This window comes from Durio zibethinus, chromosome 15 (assembly GCF_047325235.1).
Source record: "Durio zibethinus cultivar Kanyao isolate XHJ-2024 chromosome 15, ASM4732523v1, whole genome shotgun sequence".
In the NCBI taxonomy this organism is placed as follows: domain Eukaryota; kingdom Viridiplantae; phylum Streptophyta; class Magnoliopsida; order Malvales; family Malvaceae; genus Durio; species Durio zibethinus.
In genome coordinates, this window is record NC_143176.1 from 19,836,839 (window position 1) to 19,861,248 (window position 24,410).

Consider the following 24,410-nt stretch of genomic DNA (forward strand, 5'->3'; position numbering starts at 1 on the left):
ATATCAAATTCAAAATGATAAATTATCATAGATTAAAGAATAAAATAATAATATATAGAACTAATATTAATATTTATATTGTATTTATATTATTAACATAAAATTTAGTTTTATAATAATTATTAAATGATTATCATAATTAAATGTTTAAAATAATTTTTATATAAAATTAAATACTAATTAAGTATCATAATAAAATATTAAAAATTAAAATAATCTTTATATGTTTATATTAAATTAAATAAATATAAAAAATGTGTTGAATATGTTAAACGTATTAACATATTGTCGTATAATAAAATAAAATTAAAAATATTATTTGTGTCGCGTAATGTGTTTAGATGAATTAACATATATACGACACAAATTGTATTATGTTAAAATTTATATCGACATGAATAAATACGAAATATTTTTTTTTAAAACATAATTTTTTTGTATTATTTTCATATCGTATCATCGTATTATATTTGAAATTATTAGATCTAATTTTTAATATAATGATTATGATGATAATAATGCATTATTTATTTATTTATTTAAATTGTATTATTATGTAAAAAAATTAGGACAAAAAGTTTAGGCAAGGAGATGGTGACATATTAGCAAGGGATGTGTTTAGTTGTGTGCTAAGAAAGCCGCCATTTTAATTGGAGTAATTAAAGGCCGAATCCACCAACTTGCAACTTTTAGATTCAAATTGAGACCATATAATTCACCTAATACCCTGTAGTAAAATATTAATTAAAAACCAAGCAATATGTGTAAACCTACCTAGTTTCTTAAATTAATGCTAGAAATGAACTTAGCCTACATAGATTGAAAAATAAAATCCTTGTTCTTGGGTACACCTCCCAATTTTGCTTCTTTTCAAAATAAATAAATAAATAAATAATAAAATTTTCATACCCTAATTTTATTTTATTATTTCTTCTAAATGCAAAAAAAAATATCTTAAAAAAAAGATGTAAATTAATCTGTACAAATGAATTTTGATATATGCATAATTTATTTATTTATTTAATTAACAAATTTTAAAATATTATTTATGATCATTTATGAGATAAATATATATTAAATTTGTTCATAAATTATTGTCTTTATACTTTATTTATTTACATTTTTTTAATTAATAAATTGAACATTAAAACATATTATTTTATTCATAATTTATTTGTTTAATTAATAAATTTTTAAAATTTATTTGTGATTATTTATTAAATTTAATTAATAAATATAAACAAATATAAATCCAACTTGTTGACAAAATGTTGATAGAAGATTATGTTAATTAATATTCTACTATAAAGAAGTAAAGCGAACTTCCCGGGCAAATCTTTTTCTATATAGCTGTAGATTCTAAGCCTCTAACTGTAAGCAGTAGCTCCAGCAAAGTCAAAAATCCTTCGCCTCATTTAGTTATAACGCCGTTTAGTCCTTAACTACACCCCCCTAAATGTCCATAGAACTCCACCAAAATTACACTTTTATCCTCTTCACGGCTCCGCCCCCACTCTTTTTCCTCAAAATTTCCCCATCTGCACCGCTCTCCCCAAAGAAGGAAAAACAAATTTCTTCAGAATTTAAAAGCTAAACAAAATCAAAAACCAACCTAAAATTCCCATTCCCAAACCCCAAACCCAAATTTCAATAAAAAAAAATCCACCATAGCTTCTTCAAAGCTGAAATCTTTCAACATTTCTTCTTCTTTTTCTTCTTCTTCTTCTTCTTCTTCCCATCTTTTCACAATTCCACTCTCACTCCAAAGCTGTATAAGACACCCACCTTTCCCTCCCAATTCGTTCCGTTTCCTCCCTTCTTCGATGTTCTCCACGCCTTTCATTCTCTCCTTTTCTCTTCTCCTTTCCCTCCCAATCCTTTTCATCCTCTTAGCCCCAACTTTCCATCCCCATCCTCTCCCTCCCATCTCCGTCACCGACGAACTCGACGATCTCCGTCTCTTCCACCGCGCCACTACGCCTTCCTCCGCCTCCTCCCACCTCTCCTCCTCTTCCTCTTCCCCCAAAATCGCTTTCCTTTTCTTAACCAACACCGACCTCCATTTCATCCCTCTTTGGAACCGTTTCTTCCAAACCGCAAAAACTTCCCGTTACAACATCTACGTCCACGCTGACCCCACCGTCAACATAACTCACCCTACCGGCACCGTTTTCGATGAACGTTTTATCCCTAGCGCCAAGCGCACTTTCCGCGCTTCCGCGACTCTAATCTCCGCCACCCGCCGCCTCCTCGCCACCGCCATCCTCGACGATCCCGCCAATGCTTACTTCGCCGTCCTCTCCCAATACTGCATCCCTCTCCATTCCTTCAATTACATCTACCGCTCCCTCTTCATCTCCATAAACTTCGATCTCACCTCCAACTCATCCGACTTAACTCAGTACGGTGTCCGAATCAAGTACAAATCGTTTGTCGAGATCATTTCCAAGGAACCCAGATTGTGGAAACGGTACGTAGCGCGTGGCCGTTTCGAGATGATGCCGGAAGTGCCGTTCGAGGAGTTCAGAGTTGGATCGCAGTTCTTTGTGTTGACTCGGAAACACGCGTTGTTGGTGGTAAAAGATCGGACGCTTTGGAGGAAATTTAAGTTACCTTGTTATCGAGCCGACGAGTGTTACCCGGAAGAGCATTATTTTCCGACTTTGTTATCAATGCAAGATCCAAATGGGGTGACTTATTATACTTTAACTCGGGTTAATTGGACCGGAACTGTGGCGGGTCACCCCTATATGTATAAGCCGAAAGAAGTGTCAGCTAATTTGATTTATGAGTTGAGGAAGTCGAATTACTCTAGTTCTTACTTGTTTGCTAGGAAGTTCTCGCCGGATTGTTTGAGACCCTTGATGGGTATTGCTGATTCGGTCGTTTTTAGAGATTGAGATTGTTCCTGGTAAGTAAAAGCCTTCTTTTTTATGATTTTTTTTTTTTTGTGAATATTAACCAGGTGGTGGGTGAGTTTACTCAGCGAGTTGGGTTATGGGGATGGGTGCAGTGGTTGGTTTGGGTGTTAGTAGAAGAAATCTGAGTCAATTTGAAATCTTATTGGATGATTTGCTTGAATTTGGAAATTAGAATCTTTTGAGGCAGATTTTTTAACCGGACCCGTTCTTAAAGGAATCGTTCTTACTTCATAGTTACTTCATAGAAGTTCTTTCCTCTCAAGAATTTGATCTGGAGAGTCTTGTTAAAAGAAAATTGATTTGATCAAATGGAAGATTTTGATTTAACTCACACTGGAAGATGATGAACAATTGTTTTTCGGGGAGATCTTGGTTGCATGAAGTTTTGAAAATGGGGTGGTTCTGTTATTCATTGTTTGTTCTTTGTTTATTTTTCATGAATTCAGCATTGCTCTTCTGGTTTCGACTTACTTATTGAGAAGCTTAGAGTGCATTTAGCTTGGTTTATTCAATCATTTGTATCTGAAATTTGTTCAAACATAATGCTCATATGCCTTCTGAATGTATTTCAAACTGAAAAGAAGAAAGAATCCCTATTTTTGAAATCAGTCAAATCCAAAAATATCTTGATTCTTACCTTATGTTATGGTGAGGAATTGCTCCTAAACTTTGTGAAGAGTTAGGTCTAAGAAGATGAACCTAATTCTCCAGTCATTGTTGTCCTATTAGCCATTTCATGCAAAGTATGTAATAACATATTGTTTAATGTCCGCCATTGGTGTACTTTTACTTGATAACCTAATGTTTAACCAGATTAGTCTTTTGAACACGACAATAATCTAAATGAATGACATATGGCCAAATTTTAAGTTAGAAAATTTGACTGATTTATAGTGAAGGAGTAATTCATGCAAGATTTGCATAATTATTCTTTAGTGCAATTTTAGCTTTAGAACTGCAGTGTGTTGGGATGTGCACAATAGCAGATCTGAGAATGACCGGAAAGAGTAAAGATCATAAGAAGCTTTGTAGCGGAAGATAGAGATTTAGATATCAACCATTTTAGTAAGATGAGGTCTTTTTGAATATGTATAATCAAGTTAGGAAGAAGTGAGTTTTTGTCTACTCTGAACTCTGATCCTTTGGTTTTTCTTGACATTTAGATCAATGCCCCTTGTGACCGGCCCCCTCCACCCTCCCTCTTATTTCAGAGTTAATATTAATTAACCTTTGCAATATGGGTTTTGCAAAGCTTATACATTGCCTTGTTTCTCTACTTTGTTGGGAGAAGTATTTGTATTTGTATGTCTGTGTGTCTGGCTGGGGTTACTCATATTGATTCTTCTTCATGCCTTGTGATTTGAATGCTTGAATGTATTGCATCTGTGCAAGGATTTCAATCTGCTAGTGAGTTTCCGTGATAATTGCAGGGATTTCTGTAGTTTTAGCAAGGAAGAAGTCTAAGGAAAAAACAAAAGAAAAGAAAAAGGGAAGGGGGAAGCTGATTTAGTCCTTGGTTTTCCTTTTTCTTTGGATTTACAGAATCTTTTGGTGTTAGATTCCTAGTTTTGAGGGTTTCTTTCATATGTTGTGTCCCAAAAAAACAAAATTAAAGTGTAATATTCCTCTCTAGAAATACAATAATTTTTATACAGATTTTGTGTTTTCAAGCATGAACTGACTGTGCTCTAATTTTCACAGGTTAAAAGAGTTTTTATTTTGGGAGGAACTAGCTTGGAGCAGAATTTGCAGGGGAATATGGTTTTTGAAGGGCATAGAGTGCCCGCAACCAAGCAAACCCCAAAAGCTTCAACTTCTTTAGAATCTTTAGAATCTTTAGAAACATAAAAGGGATAAAAAAATTTGATACTTAAAAAAAAAGGCAGCAAAAGGCTAAAAGGCTGCTGCTTTTGTTAAAGATGTAATTTGATGGTGTAACAGTAGCCAATAGCAGCACTAGATTTTTGTCATTTTCTTGTGTGATTTGTACATATTATGTATGAAATACAATACAATGAAATTCGATTTCTGTGTTCCTTTTTGCCAGGAAAAAAAGTGGCAAAGCTATTTTGGGAAAAGAAAGTGATGGGATTGGATTGAAGAGAATGAAAGGCGCTGGGCTAAATTTTGCCACCTCAATCACCTTTTCTTTTAAAAATATTTGGATCAATCCTTTTATCTTTTTCATTTTTATTTGGTCATTTTATTATTATCACTGTTTCTATTACTTCTATAACCTGTTGCTCTTTTAAGAAAGTTTCCAAAGGCAATCGTGTTACTTTCAAATGGGCATAAACTTTGCAACCATGATTTGGTTGCATGGTGAGTGCCTTTCATCACATAGTGGTTATGTTCTATGATTGAATTTTTAACATTATGTTGGAGTTGCGATTTATGATTGGATCTTTGACACTCGACAAGAAATTATTTTCTGAAATGACAATTTCAGGTCTTACATAAAAAATATATCCCTACATTGAAGAAATATCAGAAGAAGGCAAGTTGTTAGGTTGTCTCATGTTTATTTTTTGGCTGAATGATGGAAGAAATTTCATGACTATGAGCTGGTTTGCCGACAATTGATGGTGTGCATGGTTAGATTATTGCATCACATGGAATAAGTTAAATAGGTTGCCGTTGGGTTGGCTAACAACAACCAAGATTGTGATGCGCATGCCCGATGTTACTTAGTCTCCCACCCTCATTGTATTAGTTTTGACATTTCATTCTCAATAATACATTCTCGTAAGTACTTTTGTACCCTTGTTATTTGGCTGATGGTTGGCCATCTATATGCCACTGGAAAGGTTACATTAGTAAATTTGCTATAGTAATTAAGAGCAAAACCTTTTTTTTTACTTGTTTTGACCCAGCAACCTAGCCTTTTCAAATTTTCAAATATTATTTAAAACAACCGTATCTTCTAATTGTATTATAAATTTAGATTTAAATCGCAATCAAAGATGACGAGAAGTATTTAATTCAATGATAAGTACCGTTTACATGTTTTCTTCTATTTAAAAATAGATTCCCTGCCCTAAATCAAAACCATTTTAACTTATAAGGTTGTGTAAATAATATATGCATATTATATTAAATGAACAATTGGAGAATAGATTAAATTGTTAAAAACAACACTATATGATCATCATTTTGTTAAATGTAATGCTTAGCTTTAGCTTATGAAATTATGAGTTGGCAATGGTTAAGTGTCCATGTGAACTCTGGTTATATAAAATATATTTAGATTATTCTTTCAAATCTATAAACATGGAAGACTTGTATCATTGACTGTTCTGATACCGTTGGATGTTAGATATTTGACTTTAATTACTTTACATTCCTCTCATTTGGGTTATAAATTGTCTAATTTTTCCTTATCTTCTTTCATATTTATCCTTTTCTTTATTTTCCATCAAGGCTAATTTTTTTTTTTGTTATTAAAATCGAAAAAATTTAAACTTTAATCATTGAAATTAAAAATTTAATATTTTATCAATAAATCACATGATTGTTAACAAAGCTAAACTCATCTTAAGCAATGAGATTACATCAACAACACACCATATAAGAACATGGAGGCTTGGCTCAAGCTGGGTCTCAATTTCAAAACACAAGTGTAGTCAAATACTTGGAATTTGTCTATGGCCTAAGTGACATATTGTTAAAAAAAAAAAAAAAAAACTATTTTCCTACTAAATATATATATTGTAAAAATATATTTACTAGTTCAATAAATTTTACAATTTTCCCCAAATTTTTTGTTCAAAGAAAATATTTTTAAGTTATAGGATTTTTCTTTGTTGCAAATTTCCTTTGATTTTGACTTTGGGGGGTTACTAAGTTGAATGAAATGTGACTTATGCGTCAACGTGACTATAATTTTGCTTTGGAAATATCTTTGACAAATATCATTTCTCATGGTAAGGAAAGTGTTTACACCGTTGAGGGATAAAACTCTAAAATTATAAGAATGAGAAAGAAAATCGTTAAGAGTAAAGGTAAATATTATTTTTTGCATTTGCATTTTAATATTTAAATAAAAAATCGATTATAAAATATTAAAAGAAAAATAAAAAAATTATTAAATAATACATGAATGATCTTATTTATAGATAAAATGTGAAAGGTCTGTTTGGTATGTAGTTAAACTATCGTGATATTATATAAATCAAGTTGATCCAAAAATAAAAAATATCTTTAATTATTTGTTGATAGTTTCTAATGAAAAAAAATTATTTTACCTTTTGAAGCAAAAGATACTCTTAATAGAAAGAATGCAAAATTTTCTGTCTTTTCTTTTCTTTTCCATTTTTCTTCTTTGTGAAAATCAAAAGCATTTGACCATTTTTTTTTTTTTTCAAAATGGAGTTCAAGTGTTCAAAGTTTAATTTTAGATAAGAGCATGTGTGGTCATCTTCCAAGTCCTTTTGAAGTTGAACAACATTGCAATTTCATACGGTTGAAAATTTCAAATGGGTTTTATTTTTGGGCCATCACATTCCGTTGACCCAACTTCGCATTTCCGTTAAACACTCTATTTATTCATCAACCTTATATAAATATATAAAAACCAAAATTTTTAGCATAAAAAAAATTCTTATGTGGATAGATTACATTTTTGACATGTAGAGTGTCATAGGTAAATGCCAATGTGTTATATAATTAACGAATTTGATTATATAATTAATTTTAAAATAATTTATTATAGTTTAATTAATTATATTTAAATATCAATATTCTTGTCACTTATAAATTAGTTATAAGTAATTTGATCATTAATTCAAAAAATCAAAATTTAAATAGAAAGCTAATAAATCATAAATAATTTTGCATATTTACTAATCGTTATTTATGATTATATAAACTTATTACTTTGCTAGAACAATATACACACACAAAAGATAACTTCAATATTAACTTGAAAAAAAAAAAAAAAGGAAATAAGTCTATGTATATAGGGAATTTTTAATGCAATAATAGTGTCAAATGATATAATGTGTTTAGATCATAATCAACAATTCAAATTTCAAAATAAAAATTACAAACTAATTTAATCTTTAATATTTTTTTAATTATCGTAAAAAAAAATATTGTTAACTATGCAATGACTTTAATTTTTTTTTTTTTTTTTACTTTAAGTATGAATGTTTCTTTCTATTTTTTTTTTCAATAAAAGTCTTATTGGCCATGCATTCAATAGTTTTAATTTTATTTTGAATCCTCTAAAATTTGTTATACTTATGTTATCTTAATTAATTTCAAAAAAAAAAAAAAACTAATAGGTCAAATTATATATTTAAAATTTTAAACTCTATAATAATATGTAATTAAGGGAGATGAAAATTTTTAATAATAATATGTAATTGATTGATAGCTCAATCCTTGATATTTACATCTATGAGCATGTATGTTATTTATATATAAAATGGTGATAAGATGAAGTTGACACATACAACAACTTTTTCAAAAAATTTTCATTTGTATTATTCTATTATTTTTTTCCCTTGATACATTGCTTAAATAATGGTATGACTTTTTGATATTTTACATTAATTTTTTATATTTTATAATAAGCTCTAAAAGGGTGTTGTAAGATTATAATTTTATGAGTATTATTATTTTTTGTGAAATGTTCTTTTATTTTTTATTTAGTATTATATTTTTGTAAATATATTTTCCTTCATTATTCAAGTTAGAATTATTAGATTAATCTTAATTATGATTATTTTATTTTTTCTTTTTATTTTAGTTTTGGTTTAGCATTCTTAAATATTTTACTATGAAAATTAATTAATAATTAATCTTTTCTTTTCAATTTGATAGTTACAAAATTTTCATATTAAAACAAAAAGTTATAATGTTAAAAAAAGAATATGAATGGTGATAAATTTCTTTTATCAACAGTTTAATTTTTTTTATAGACATCTTTGAATGATTTGACTTGATTTATTTATATATAATATATAATTTTTATTTTTTGATTTATTATTAATATTTGGCACTTATGTATTTCTATCTCTTTGATGAATTCATTATTCAATTTGTAATAAAAAATGATTAAAAGTCTACTTTTTTCATATTTTTTATTTGATTATTATGTATTTTATTTGTAATGAGTAGGGAGAGAGACTATTCTTTACTTATTTTTATTTATGTTTTATTTTTCATTTTTTATGTGATTCAACATAAAGTTTAACTAATTTGATATTATTTGAACTTATATTAGATTTTCAACTCAAAGTTTATACATATATAATAAATTTTTAATTCTTTCTTTTTCACACATATATAATAAATCTTTGGTTATTTTTTTCTCAAACATATATAATAAATCTTTGGTTTAGCATATACTTCAGTTTATTATTTTTTTTCAAATACATATCTTACAATATTTTAAATTATTAAAATTTCAAGTTCCAATGACAATATAATTATTTTATTAAATAAATAATTTTATGACTAAAATATGCATATTTAAATTAATAAAAAGATAAATAATTATTAAAAGGAATCATGCATTTCCTTTAATACATTTAAAAAGTAAGTGAAATCATGTTGAAATCTTAAATTAATTAAAGTAAATTTGATCACACTTATGAAAAAATATTTAATTTAATTTTTTAAAACTTTTTAATTACATATAGTATCCATATGATCATAATTGACTCTTAGATATCATTTGGATATATGAATATGTAAATTTTATTGAGTGTTTAATTAAGTATTAAACAATATTATTTATTGAATGTTTGAATATTTTAAAAATATTATATTTTTAGATATCATTTGGATATATGCATATGTAAATTTTTTTTGTTAAAAATAATATTTTTATGTATAATTATTAAAAAAAAACCCATGCATAATACAAGCTGCAAACTAATAGTAAGTTATAATAAAATGTTTAATATTATATCTGAACTTTAAAATTTTAAAATTTGTTATTTGAATTTATAAATATATTGATTAATGTGTTATTTAAATGATTAATTATCTGTTATATGTCACATTTGGAGTTAATCTCATTAGCAGTATTATATTAATTAATAAATTTAAAATTTATATATCATTTTAAAAATTTAATTATTACATTAAACATTTTATTATAATTTAGAAGTTGTTCATAACATTAACTCTTTCTAAAAATAACATGATTTATTTTGAAAATTTTTTTAGCTACAAAAATTAATAATTATTTTATAAAATTTTAAATGAAAATGTGAGACATCAATTTATGAATGAATTTATGTACTAAAAAATATAGATTAAAATATTAAAAAATCTTTAAATTATTTCACTTTTTAAATAAGCATTTATATTTATATTTTATTTTATTTTTGGTAAAAAAAAATTTAAATGTAGATAGGTTGTACCTGACAATCTAAGATAAGTGATTACAGATCGTGCATTCGAAATGATGAATCTAACCAATTAAATCAACCACTTATTGATATTTATTATACATAAATAAGTTCTTATCTTTTGATGTATATCCAAATAAATTTTTATTTCAAATGAAGAATTAATTTATGTTAAGAATTTATTTAGATATAAATTAAAGATTACTAGTTTATTTAGATATAAATTAAAAATAAGATCTTATTTAGATATAAATTAAAATTTAAAAATTTATTTGAATGTAATAAAAATATAAAGATTTATTTAAATAGAGTGATAAATTTAAGGGATATTTTGTTATTTTAACAAAAATATATAAAATGAGTTTGTGAAATTTTTATTTTAATTTTATTAAAAAGAAAAGGTGGGAAAGTCAAACAAACAACTTCTAAAGGGTTCAAAGCAAGAACAAACCAAACTCACCCTCTCATTTTGGTGCCTTTTGAGTTCCGTTACTCCCCAAATTTTCTCAAGCAAAAACCAAACCCAAATTCAAAAGCTGTTTTCTTTCTTCTTTCACTTGGCTTAACTCAAAATGCCCAGCCTCAACACCCCGCAGCTCCTTGTCTCCTTCCTCATCTTCCTAGCCACAGCAAATTTCCCCAGCAACATCAAAGCATCAACCAACACCAACGACGTCTATCAGCCCTGTTCCGACACCAAGGTTCAAAAGTCCGATGGCTTCACCTTTGGCATAGCGTTTTCTTCCAGGGACTCTTTCTTCTTCAACCAGTCTCAACAACTTTCCCCCTGTGACCGTCGAATTTCTCTTTCTTCTTTGAACTCTCAACTCGCTGTCTTTAGGCCTAAAGTCGATGAAATCTCCCTCCTCACTATTAATACTTCCAGTTTCTTCCCGGTAATGGTTTTAACTTATCATATTTCTACTTTCCCAGTTTTTGGTTTTGGGTTTTCAGCTCTGATTTTGGATGTGGAATTTGCCTTAAAGTTTCCTCTTTTGGGTTTCAGGCTTTTCGATTCTGGTTAAAGTTCTGTTCTTTAGTTCAGAGACTTTGTGGCTTGAATCTGTAGAAAACAGGAATATGTTTCTTGTTGATATGTGTTAAGTAGTGGAAGTTATTGGCAAATATAAATGGAAAATGAAATATAGTTCATAATTGAATGCAAAAAAAGATATGTGCTTTGACATGTCAAGAAAAGAAAGACTTATGACATCAGGATTGACCAGAAATATAGTTCTTGACACATTACTGGAAAATGAAATTAGTTCATGTTTTGATGCTGAATAGCTTAAGGGGCAATCTGGGTATGTTATTAAGTCAGTATTTGTTATGGCTTCTTATCCGAGAGGAGTTTCAAGAAGAGTATTTGAATTTCTTGTCTAACTCCGATTGTGCCTTCTATTCATGTATGTCTAACTCCCATTTGATATCAAACTTCCTTGGTTTAAAGGTCCAACATGCCTATAATCCTAGCCTTTTCTTCAACAAGCAGCTGGTGTGTATTGGACACTCGGTGGGAACTTTGAGTTACAACTTTTCTGTCAACAATTGAACTCAATTATGGCGGAAAAAGATTAATACTATCATCTATTAGGAACTGAACATATCAACCATGTTTGGAAAAATGAAAGATGCTGTTTCAATTTTTATTGTGGCCTCTTTGATCTGTCATGTTTCCAAAAGCCTTTATTGTTATTACTGTCTTGTGTCTGCATTTTTACATTCTTATTTATGCAACTAAAGTAAGAAGAAAAAGTCGGAACACTGGAATTATCAATTGTCCATCAATTGTAAATATGTTTAAACTTCCCAGGATACTTATGGTGGGTATATGGTAGCATTTGCCGGTCAAAAATATGCTGCAAGATCCATCCCTGCATTTGTTGCAAACAGCACATACATCGTAACTAGTTTTACTCTGGTAAGAACACATAATTCTGGGCCTTGCTCTTTTATGAATGCTTCCTTCATTGATTATTGAGCCAAACAAATTTCTTTCTATGTAGGTTCTTGAGTTTCAGAAAGGTAGGCTACAGAATTTATACTGGAAGAGAGATGGATGTGCTTCGTGCGCAGCCAAATCCAATTTCTTTTGCCTTAACAACCAAGATTGTGCTATCAAAACAACAGACTGCAAAAACCGAGGGGGTTCTGTAGATTGCAGCCTTGGGATACAGCTTGCCTTTTCTGGTACGGACAAGCATCTTGCTGTTCTCAACTCATGGTATGAAGTGGAAAATCTTAGGCAATATTCGCTCTACAGTTTGTATTCAAATCTTCGTGATTCACTTACCAGCCAATACAGCAACTTATTTTAACACTTGTGACATGCAGAATACAGATGATTGAGTTTTATCTTCAGTTGTAATGATGTTTTTAAGTTTTTAGTGTCTTAGCTGCCTTGACCCTCACCCTTAAATTATCAATTATGTTGATGATCTAACCATTGTAGTAAATGCAATTGGATGACCAACATCTTTGTTAAGTATGCACCTATATGATTTTACGTTTAAATGAAGTGTGATTTTGATTCTATCATGTACACAAGTTACAACTTCTAAATCTACTTGTTTTGTTTCTGCCTCTAAACCCTCTACTTCAAGAATCAATGATCTTATAAATTTTTCCTAAAGAAATAGCATGACGTATTTCAGCTGCTTCATGATTTTGCAAGTACAATACTTGCAAATGAGAAAGGGGAAAAATCTTGGATACATGCAGCTTCAAATATTTCTCCATGAAATGGCAACTGTATAGCAGGTTGAAGACGATGAATGCGCCAGAGTCTGCAGCATCCGGAACCCTTTAGACATCAGAGACGTCTCCTAGCACCATCCTCAGTCCCTAACCAAACCCTTTCCCTTTCTTCTCCCCGTTTTCTCTCTGAAATGGTCTTTTTCCATGCTAATGAAATGGGAAGAGCAAGAATTTGGCAGCAGCTTGTATGGTTAAGCCAATCAAGAAGCATGGTTTGTGATGCCAAAGTATAGAGTCGTCTGTTCAAAGGCATTGATGGCATAATCAACGTGGAAATGACCAAGTGGAGACTTGAAGCGAAGACCATATCCAAGTCCAACTCCAGATCCCGGTTTGCCCTGTCTCAAAGCTGGATTTCCTGAAACTCATAAATTAAACCGGCCATAAGAAGAACAAATTCTGGAAAGGCAGTTCCGCTTCACTACTGAATTAGTGATATGGCTTCGATAACAAAAAATACAATAAAAAGATAAAAGTAAAAGGTTTCATTCCTTTCCCATTCTTATTTACTAGATTTACAAGTAATCAATTCCATTCTTGGATATCTTCCATTACATGGCACTTTCAAGGCTCAACTCTTCTCATAAAAATAGCTATTGGCAATGTTATAGTTGAGTTGTTCCTAGAATTGCAAGAATTTTTAAGGGAGTAACAATTAGTGGATATAAGCTATGTTCACGTGTTACGGACCTAAAGGGGAGTCTTGAATCCCACATCGAACATAATAGGAAGGTCCCTGGGGTATAAAAGGGTTCACACCATCTCCGCCTTGTGAGGCGCCTTTTGTAGGACAAAATCGTGAGGCCAGGGGGCCAGAGCGGACAATACCTCACAAGGGTGTGAATCGTGGCGGTCAGGCTGATTCGGGACGCCGGAAGGGTGAATGCCCGGGTCCCGGAGCCGCGCGGGTTCGGAGCTTAAGTCTCGACCCGTGACAAGTGGTATCAGAGCCAGCCCTAAACCATTCGATCCACGCCGAGCGCCTCGAGGGAGGTAGGCAGGGTGGGCCGGCCTCCGTGACGAGGGCGTCACGAGGTTGGGTGCGGGAGAATGTCACGGACCTAAGGGGGAGTCCTGAATCCCACATCGAACATAATAGGAAGGTCCCTGGGGTATAAAAGGGTTAACACCATCTCTGCCTTGTGAGGCGCCTTTTGTAGGACAAAACCGTGAGGCCAGGGGGCCAGAGCGGACAATACCTCACAAGGATGTGAACCGTGGCGGTCAGGCTGATTCGGGACGCCGGAAGGGTGAATGCCCGGGGCCCGGAGCCGCGCGGGTTCGGAGCTTAAGTCTCGACCCGTGACACACGCACCTAAGGTATCCCAGAATCAACTGGATGCGACAGGATAATTGTTCATGATGCAGGTGTCAAAGTGCCAGCAAAAAAGATCATAGAAGTAAAAAACTAGGATGCTTTATCCACGAGCTCGAATATTCAAGATCTGATACATCAATAGCAGAGCTTGACATCTAAAATCAACTACCATCCTAAGGTTCCAGAATAAACCATATAATCAAGTGAAGAAGATAAGAGGGCCAGCAGGCACCTGGCCCAGCTTCCTGGTAGGAATTTCTGGCTGAGCATATTAGTATGATAAAACTAAAAAGAAGCAGATGCTTCATGAGTCATAGAAAGCTGAATCATGCTGTCTTAAACATGTGATGCAGAATGCAACCAGTTGAGAATTAACAGAATGTCAGAAACAAAGTTTAGTGAAAAAGTAGAAGCATAAGATTTGTTTATCATTAAGATACAACTTTGGCAGCTATTTTTAAGTGTCATAAGCAAGTACCAGGTACAAGCCGACCAGAGCCCAAATCAGTTCCGCAGTCTAGGAAAACAGAACCTTCCAACATCTTGCTCTGAATGCAGCAAAAATTATGTAAGGTCATGTAATAAGGTAGACAGATGCAATGACACAATCAAAACTTTTTTTCACCCTTGGTTTGTAATTTGCCCTTTGGGAATTTTGGTGCCTTCCTCAATAGATATAATCAATTCAAATTAATATATTTCAATATTATTCATATATAAACCATTACGTGCTTCAAGTTTAGCATGTACAGGAATTTCATCATTCTATTTTTAATTTAATTTAATGACAAGTTTATCATGCTAGATTTTAAAATAGACATTAGGTATGTAGAAATTAAATTTCCAGGAATGATAATCATTGTAACTGGTGACTGCATGCATATTATTTATTCAGTTTTCAATTTGGTTTGGTTTCATTGAAACCAAAATAATAATTCAGTCTAGTTTAAGCATCAAAAAGAGTAAAAAATTCTTTCCAGTTTATAAACCAACCTAAACTTTTTAATCATACAAACCAAAACCGAATTAGTTGGTTTTGTTTGGCTTTTCTTTTAGACAAAATGTATGCTATATATGTGCTTGAGCATGAACACACACATAGAAGGAAGAAGCAACCCAAAATAATTTAGGTCAAACTATCAAACTGACACAAATCTCTCTCTTAATCTAACAACTATCTTGTGAAGTTAAGAAATTTCAAATGATACATACAGCATTATTGCAGTTAAACATGCCCGGTAAACAGCTATCAGAGATAATAGATGTAGGAAAATACGAAACACAGATTCTTAGAACACAGTGCCTTCTATATAATGACAAAGCAATTACATACCAAAGGAAATGTCAGTTCAGTATTAGCAACCAAACATGATCTTCCAGATCCAACAGCACCTTGGCCATACCCTCGCACGCTACCAAGACCACCAATTGCAAATGCTTGATAAGGAGCCATATCTCCTACAATGGAACCACCTGTCAGGCTGTCAGAGGAAAAGGTAAGAGTGAAGCAAATTTAAAAATGATATAACACCTGATCTAGTTATCTAGTCTAGAGCAGGATTCATGCACTCTTCAAAGTCAAGCCAGGAATTCCAATAATTTTTCTAATTTCAATGCTTTCTATTTACACTTCATGTAGTACAAGTTGGCTTCTTTCCTCTCTTTAGTATTGTTATATGTAGTTCTGTTACATTGCAAAACAAACCTCTCTTAAAGCATCTTTACGTTTCCAATCACAGCTCATTACAAGCTTCCAAACTATCCTCACATTTCTTGCTTCATCTTTCATGCTAACAATTTCTACTTACCATTAATCCCCCTTATACAATCAAGTTTATAACCTTTATGCACAAAGGGAGGGGTGGGGAAAGGTTAAATAAAGGGGAAAAAGAAACAACAGTGCTTGCCTTGTCAAGAAAAAGGCAGGTCCAAGTTTGATGCCCTTTGATGCAACAAATTTGAATCGGTTAAAGATTAACCACTTTGACAGAACAGGAATCCCTTGTTCTATTTGCATAGTAAACTGAAATGAGGAGAAACATCCAGTTAGTGGCCTTATTCAAGATACATGCATGGCATATTTCACTAAGCATGTTGCAGTAGAAATGGGCAAATTACTTGAGAAAAACTGCGATCATTTGCCTTCACATATCGAGATTCTTGCTTTAAGACTACCATACTGTCATGGGCATTGCCACTGCACAATAATTAAATTATTGTCAACAATCAGTTCACCTTATTGTTTGGAATTGGAGCAATACAGGCATCTTTACCTGCAAGTGACGGGAAACCCATCAAGATCTCTGGTAATGGAGCGGCCATCATCACTCAACAGGCGAACATTCTGTAAGGTGCACATTTTACAATAACTACATTCCCTCCCAAGAAAACTAATGATTATAAGGTATGAGTATGATTGTAATAAGCTCTGTCCAAACCTCAAATTTTATACTTGTTGTGCTGCTCCATTTAGAACTTGCGGGTTCATTTAGATCCAATCCAACTGATAATCGAGACAAATTCATGCTGCCACTCCCTGAACGAGAGAAATTGTCTACAGGTATACCATGGACTCCAATCTCAGGTGAAAGTGAGTGCTGGACGAAATTATTATAAATAAGAACTAGATCCACACTCCAACCTCACAATTGGGTTTTAATAAATAAAAATTAAAGCAATCCAAACTATGTTGTAAACTGTACTCCTTGTTTCTTTCTCATCCACAAAAGGTCATGATGGTAACGACTGAACAAGATCAACTACATACCTGCAAGATAAAACATTGTTGAGCAACCCATTGTGGTCGAGGCCTCCGATAAGCTACCAAGATATTTGAATCATATAATCCCTTATCCCACGACACATCAAGCTTCTCACTTCCACCAAATAAATTTGGGTGTTTTATGCAAAGACTGCGACAAACACATTGAGCCAGCTGTTGGACTAATAACCAAAATCTAAATTCAATTGCCACCCAATTCAAGAAACCAAAGAAACTATCTCTCCAAAGTCATTTTTTACCCAATTTAATATACTAGAAGAGGTAAAGAGAAATAACAAAATCATACTAAATATCTAATTCAGTATAAAAAAAAAAAAAGAAATTTCTAATCATATCTCCTTTACCCACATTCTGCTACCATCCAAAAATGGCAACTTTATTAAAAATAATGAAGCAAGAGAAAACCAAGTACCAAATTATCAAATTCAAAAAAAATGAAGAAGCAATTAAACTGAAACTACCTTCCAATTACTAGGGAAAGAGGACTGCTAGTGTTCCTGTTAAAAAAAAGAAAGCGAAACAACTCAATTAATCAATGGAACCCATCAGCTAAGATCCCAGAAAGAACAAAAATGAAGGGTGAAAGAGCAATGAAAAATTAAAGCATGAAGTAAGAACCTTAAAGAAGGAAATATCATAGGAGCACATAGCTTGTGGGTGAAATCAACATTGACATCAATCTTGGCTGCCATTACAAAACAAAAGATTAAAAAAAAAAAAAACAACAACAATTAGTATTTTGATTAAGAATAAAGCAACAAATGTGACTGCCACTACAACAAAAAAAGAAGAAAGATTGACCTTTGCCTGCATGGACGCTCTTCTGAGCCCCCATAGAGTTGGAGATGAAAAAAACATTAAGCAAAGAAAAATGGTTGGATATATGGGTCAGACAGTCAGTTAGACAAAGATTGCATTTTGCATGAAATGAAACGAAATTATTGTAAAACAGTAAAGACAAAGAAGAAGAAAAAGAGGATTCTTGTGTTTTATGTGATGTTTTTGCCTTGGTCCAGGGGGAAAGAAGCCCTTCTTATGTTGTTTTTATCACCTAAAGTTTGAAGTTTGTTATCTCCTTTGCTTCTTCCTTGGTCTTACTTGCACGTGGGGTCTCTTTATTGGGTTTTATCTTTTGTTTTTTTTCCTTCTTTTCCTTTGAGCCTTGGGTCTCTTTATGATTCATATCACACCTTTTTCGGCCTTTTCATTGAATTTTTTATTTAAAAAATATATTTAAATAATTATATTTTTTTATAATTAAAAATATTATTAAAATTTTAATGTTCTATTAATAAATCACATTATTATTAACAAAACTTGAAACATTTTTTATAAAGTTACTATACCATATTTCTATCTGATAAGAGCATGTTAGGAATGTAAATTCAAATAGTCTAAATATGAATTTAAATGAAAATTTTAAATTTAACTTAAAAAAATTTAAAATAAATATTTTTTGCTTAATAAATATTTAGAAAATATGTTTTGAAATGAAAATGAAATAATGGATAGTATTAAAAAGGGAATTATTTAGAGATTATGGTCAAGCCATTTCAATAAAAATATATACTTATCAATTATTTCGGATTCCATTTTCCTGTATTTGAATATGAATGGGTAAATTTTCCGGTTTGAATTAACCCTGCCAACTTTAAACATGCATAATAATTTAAAAGCTTTCTTTCTTTTCTTTTTTTTTTTTATCAAAGATAATTTAAAAGGTCCGTCATTAATTTTGCTATGATTTAAACAAAGAATATATATATATATATATATCAGTCAAATCAGAAGGTTTGATGCCAATTTTTTTTTTATTTATTTAAAAGAGGATAACGTGGATGGCTTGATTCGAATTTAAATTTTAATATTTTTTTTAAAGTTTTACAAAGGTTTAACACCATTTAAATTGGCAAGTTGCTACTTGACGCATCGTTTAGGTATTATTTTGCTTTGCTTTTATGTTAAATTTTTTTTTTAAATAATTACTTTATGCTAATTTATTTTACTGAAAACATAAAGTTAATTAGTCAAGGTAGTAATTAGAATCGATAATAGGTCGAGTCGGGGTAATTTTTTACTTTTTTTTAACTCAATTTGATTTGAAATTTTTTTTATTATTTATATCCAAATCCAATCGGAATCGATTTTATATAAAACGTATTCGATCCGACATGAAATTAATAAAATATTTTTTAAAATATAAAATATTATTTTTTAAATATAAATATATATATTAAAAATTAAAAAATAATTTTTTATATAATATCAAGTTAAATTTATTTAAAACTTGAATCTGATTTTTTTTAATAATATTCGATATGATCTGAAACTTGATTTAAAAAACCAATCTTAAAAATTAAGTCAAATTAAAATCCGTCGATTACGAATCGGATTGCCAACCCTAATAATAATTAAGATTTTCTAGACAAAATGGGGAAAAGTTCCATCCTACCAATTGCAGAATACAATTATCTTGCTGTACAGATTCTGATCAGCTTTGGCAATCGGGGGAATCCCATTATCAGTTTCTCATCAACCAAACAGCCCGTTAGTTGCTTCTTATTCATCATGATGGATGTTCTCTGTGACTTAAAGGCTAACAAAAAAATTGTCCGACAACATTTCCAATCTCCATTACAAGAACAAGTTTTGCACAATTCCAATCTCTACCTGTCCTGAGTGATCTAATAAGCTTGGCAGTAAGTGACTTTAGATTCTTATCAACTGACCACCTTAAAAAGTTTAGGGGGGCGGGGGAAAGCTACTTCATTCCAGGATTAGGTAAACTGCAAGTGTCAAAGAAAATTAATATTAAATTTATAGATCGCAGGTCAACTAAGACTGTTGATAGCAAAAATCAAACCTAAATCTTATCACAACCACCTTTATTTATTTATTTATTTTGATACATTGAAAATCATAACTTGAGAATTATAGAAGAATCCAAGTGCTGAAATTTTAACTCTAAACATAACGAATATCATCTTTTAAAAATAATTATATGAATAAATTAAATTAAGTTTTGATTCTAATCAATTTTATTTTTTTTCTTCTTTGTTTTAGATATTCTCATTAACGCTCCGTTTATTTGATAAAAAATAATTTTAAAAAATTGATGTCTGAAAAATATTTACATTTTCTAAAATAAAAGAGATTTTTTGTTGTTTGAATGAGTTAAAAAAAATAATTATATTTTAAAAATAATATTTAATATTAAAATATTATATTAATATAAAATACTTAAAATAAAACTATTTATTATTCTTTATATTATTTATTAATATATTATTTATTAATAAATTATATTAATAGTAGATTATTTATTAATAATATTATTATAAAATTTATTAATTAAAATAATAATATTTATTATCATATTATTATATTAATATAATATTTTTTATTAATAAATTATAATATTATTTATTAATAGTATATTATTTATGAATATATTTTTATAATATTTATTAATTAAGTTAATAATATTTATTATCATATTATTTATTAATATAATATTATTGTTTACTAATATAATATTATTTATAAGTAGAATTATATTCAAAAATATTAATAAATAGTTTTACTTATAGACGGTTTTTTTTTTAAAGTATTTTTTTATTTTCAAATCCGTAAGATAATTTTTAGAAAAATGACTTTATTTTTTATTGACTAAGAAGTCATTTTTCGTTAAACAGTCAGTTTTTTGCATTTTTAGGTATTTGTTTGGCGAAAAACTTGTTAGTCAATGGAAAATGACTTCCTGATCAATAAAAAATGAGATCATTTCTCTTAAAATTATTTTATGCATTTGAAAAGGGGAAGACATTTTTTGAAAAAAAAATTGTTTATGAGTATAATTATTTATCAATACTTTTAAACATAATTTTACTTATAAATAATATTATATTAATAAATAATATTATATAAATAATATATTATTAATATAGTATATTAATAAATAATATTATAATATATTCATAAATAATATTATAAATCATATATTAATAAATAATATTATATTAATAAATAATATAATAATAAAATATTATTAATTTAATTAATAAATATTATAATAAATCAATAAATATTATTATTGATAAATAATATACTATTAATATAATATATTAATAAATATTATTAATAAATAATATTATTCTATATTAATAAGTAATATAAAAAAAAATAAATAATTTTATTTTAAGTATTTTAATATTAAATATTATTATTAAAATATAATTATTTTTTAATATTAATAATTTTAATAATAAATAAATTCAATATATTTTAATAATAAATCATTTTTAATATTTTAATAATTATATTAATATTATTTAAAAAAATAAAATTTTCAAAAAATAATTAAACAATGAAAAATATTTTTCATAACTTATCCAAATAATAAAAAAAATTCAATTAAAAAATATAACTATTTTTCAAAAATTATCTTTTAAAAATTATTTTCTACGAAACAAACCAAACCTAAATTTTAAAAAATCAATCAAACAACGGTATCTTTTCCACTTGATCCGGTAGCAAGATACATAGAATCTAGATATGGAGCAAACTCATACATAGAGATCCTCATTTGGATTTTGTTCAAGTGATAAAAAGATGGCTTTCTACTTTGTCTTTTTCTATGTTCTCTTTATTAGTGCAGTTAGACTGATTTTATTTCTGAAGTGATGTTCAACTATATAAGAAAAGTAATACGCCCCTTTATTTAAAATACGCCCCTTTATTTAAAATATTTATCATTTGTATAAAATTAAAAAATAAATTTTGATTTTAATATGCTTAATATCAAAGCCTTTTTTTTTTTTAATAAAATTAAAGTGCCATGATTTTTAATGTGAGAAAATAAAGAATTCATAAAAATAATTTTAAAATATAAAAAAAGAGTTTTAGATATTAAAAAAAAAAGACATAATTTTGAAATATTCAAAAAAAATGAAAAAAAAAGGGATAGAGGGAGTACTATCAGTATAATTTAGACAATTTCTCTATTACATGCCATTATGGCATAAATATCAAATCAACCCAAATTTGTTAAACCACATGCCAAGATATCCAGGATTCTATATGTACCAAGATGTTTTGCTCCCATTCTCAAATCCAAAAGAACAATTTCATGAAAAAAATAACAACGATATCAGCAAAGCACATGTAGAGGAAAATTATAGTTTTCTGTTTCTCTATCAGTCTCAAACTCTCAATCATCCACAAAGGCGATGGAAGCCAAAATTTGGCATTTCATACCTGTATATGCGAGTTTATACGTTCGAATCCACGTATATAGAAAAACCAGACAAATGAAAAAGAAAAAAAAGAAATTCTCAACAAATCAACCACTAAAGCAGTGAGCAAGCAACTCTAATTTATATAAACTAAAGCTACCTCCCTGGCATAGGAAGCTACCTTTTGCAAAGAATCACTCTTTCTTTTCCTTGTTTCCTTCTCTATTTCCATTGAGATATGCCATGGATCTCAGACTTTGCCCAATCGACCTTTCCTTCGATATCCCTCACTTCCCGTTCAGATTCTTCAAGCATATTTTCAAATAAAGCTGATTCATCCGCGGTTATCGTTTTAGCATAGGAAAGACCTGAAGTAGACAGCACTAACCTCAAACGGAAGATTACGTTAAGAACTAGATCCATCAAATCGTTCAATTTCATTTTGTTATGAAACCTTCTGCTGTCACTTCCAGAAAATGTTGGTATCCTGATCACCATGTTCTTCAACTCCCTTGGATTTTTCATCATGTTAATGATCTTATAGACTGTAATGGGTAGCATCCTATTATTTTTTTGCATCAGATTTTCCATCGTAGCCCTGTACTCTTGGAAAACGGCTTCTGCTCTTTGATTGCCTGATAACATATGATAAAGTTCATAGATGAGGTCAAACAAGACAGATTCAATATGGAAAATCCAATTCCTTATCACTCTCAGAAATGCTATTCTTAGGCTGTCTTTATCTTCATTATCACTATCCTTCAGATCAAGTTCTTTCTTTTTGTATATTTTCTTTGTCAACTCCTCAAATTTCCGTTTCAGTTTTTTGACCCTAATCCAACTCCGTTCCCGTGCAGTTTTTTGCAGAAATGGATCAGCATCTTCATCCGAATCTTCATCAAGCCTAATTATCTGAGCCTCATCCATATTAAATAGCGAAACATTCTGAATCAGCTTCCTATGGCCTAATGATGCTTCTATGTGCATTGCTACATCCCCCGGAAATCCATACATTTCAATGGCGATATCGCTCACACTCAAACCTCTTTCTTTTCCCTTGAGCCCTTGATCACTCTTCTTTTCTCCAACTTCTTCAGCAAAACTCGATATTCTTTTCGTTTCGACCCCACTGCATTTTGGCACTATATCGAAGTCCGTCATCAACTGAATGACCCTTTCATTGATTTCATCTCCCCTTTTCTTGAACCCTTCAAGATCTTCAACTAAACCCACCATTAGTTCAACTTTTCCTTTGGTTCCAATTACTTGAAGAACCTCTTCTTGCAGCTGAGAAAGATCAAGGTTTCGAATGTTACCGTCGCCGGATTGATACAATATTGGTGTCAGCCACTCCAAAAGCTCCCTCTTGAAACACTCTTGACTTTCCTTCAGTTCTTCCACTGCCCACTTCAAGATTTGAAGCACCTTGGCACCTTGGGCATCGCATTCTTGGACCAGTTGGTCAAAGCATTGGTCAGTCTGTGAAAGTTTCTGACAGAGTTGTCTCACTGTTTCATCAATTTCTTTGTCTATGGCAGCCATTTATGATCAAACAAAAAAGAAATGAGATTAAAAACAAGCAAATCTTGGTAGAAACACAGAGAAAGAAGAGAAGAGAAGAGAAGAGAGGAGAGAGTTTTGGCGCCAAAAAAGTGGGTTGGGATTGGGTAATTCAGTTAGATATAGGGAAGTTATTCAATTGTATCACCTGCTGTTGATGTTTGATATTAGATGACAGTAAAGATTGTATTTTTTTTGTCCATTATTTAATAATATTATACATATAAAAATTCTTGCTGTTTTATGCTTAATACATACATACATATATATATACATATATATACATATGTATGCACTAAAATCTACTTTTTACCAATCAGAAATAAAGAAAATAAACCCATATAGACAGCTAGTTTATGGGAAATCCAAAATGGATAAGCCCTCTTATCTTATACTATGAAAGAGAGACGAATTGCAATCAAATTTACTATTGTCCATACACACACACACATATATATATATATATATATAAAG

General features: G+C 30.1%; 3 protein-coding genes across 4 annotated transcripts; 2 read left to right on the forward strand and 1 right to left on the reverse strand.

Annotated features, from left to right (window-relative positions):
• Nucleotides 1–1,375: 1,375 nt before the first annotated feature.
• Nucleotides 1,376–4,988, forward strand: LOC111302060 (glycosyltransferase BC10-like). Its single transcript, XM_022897996.2, has 2 exons — nucleotides 1,376–2,911; nucleotides 4,623–4,988. Exon 1 carries the CDS (start codon nucleotides 1,824–1,826, stop codon nucleotides 2,898–2,900), a length of 1,077 nt encoding a protein of 358 aa, XP_022753731.2. The 5' UTR covers nucleotides 1,376–1,823; the 3' UTR covers nucleotides 2,901–2,911; nucleotides 4,623–4,988.
• A 5,744-nt stretch (nucleotides 4,989–10,732) lies between these two features.
• LOC111301239 (uncharacterized) lies at nucleotides 10,733–12,867 on the forward strand. The gene is made up of 3 exons (XM_022896774.2): nucleotides 10,733–11,181; nucleotides 12,099–12,206; nucleotides 12,292–12,867. Exons 1-3 carry the CDS (start codon nucleotides 10,858–10,860, stop codon nucleotides 12,601–12,603), a joined length of 744 nt encoding a protein of 247 aa, XP_022752509.2. The 5' UTR covers nucleotides 10,733–10,857; the 3' UTR covers nucleotides 12,604–12,867.
• Nucleotides 12,787–18,150, reverse strand: LOC111301237 (protein SUPPRESSOR OF PPI1 LOCUS 2, chloroplastic-like). 2 transcript variants are annotated; one of them, XM_022896772.2, is made up of 11 exons: nucleotides 17,944–18,150; nucleotides 17,761–17,827; nucleotides 17,604–17,639; nucleotides 17,128–17,272; nucleotides 16,799–16,957; nucleotides 16,634–16,704; nucleotides 16,479–16,557; nucleotides 16,268–16,383; nucleotides 15,694–15,841; nucleotides 14,839–14,908; nucleotides 12,787–13,400 (listed from the first exon to the last, which is right to left on the reverse strand). In XM_022896772.2, exons 1-11 carry the CDS (start codon nucleotides 17,975–17,977, stop codon nucleotides 13,243–13,245), a joined length of 1,083 nt encoding a protein of 360 aa, XP_022752507.2. In that variant the 5' UTR covers nucleotides 17,978–18,150; the 3' UTR covers nucleotides 12,787–13,242. The 2 variants fall into 2 exon arrangements, with proteins under 2 accessions (XP_022752507.2, XP_022752508.2); XM_022896773.2 differs by lacking the exon at nucleotides 14,839–14,908 and having other exon boundaries at nucleotides 13,243–13,400.
• Between the last annotated feature and the right edge of the window lie 6,260 nt (nucleotides 18,151–24,410).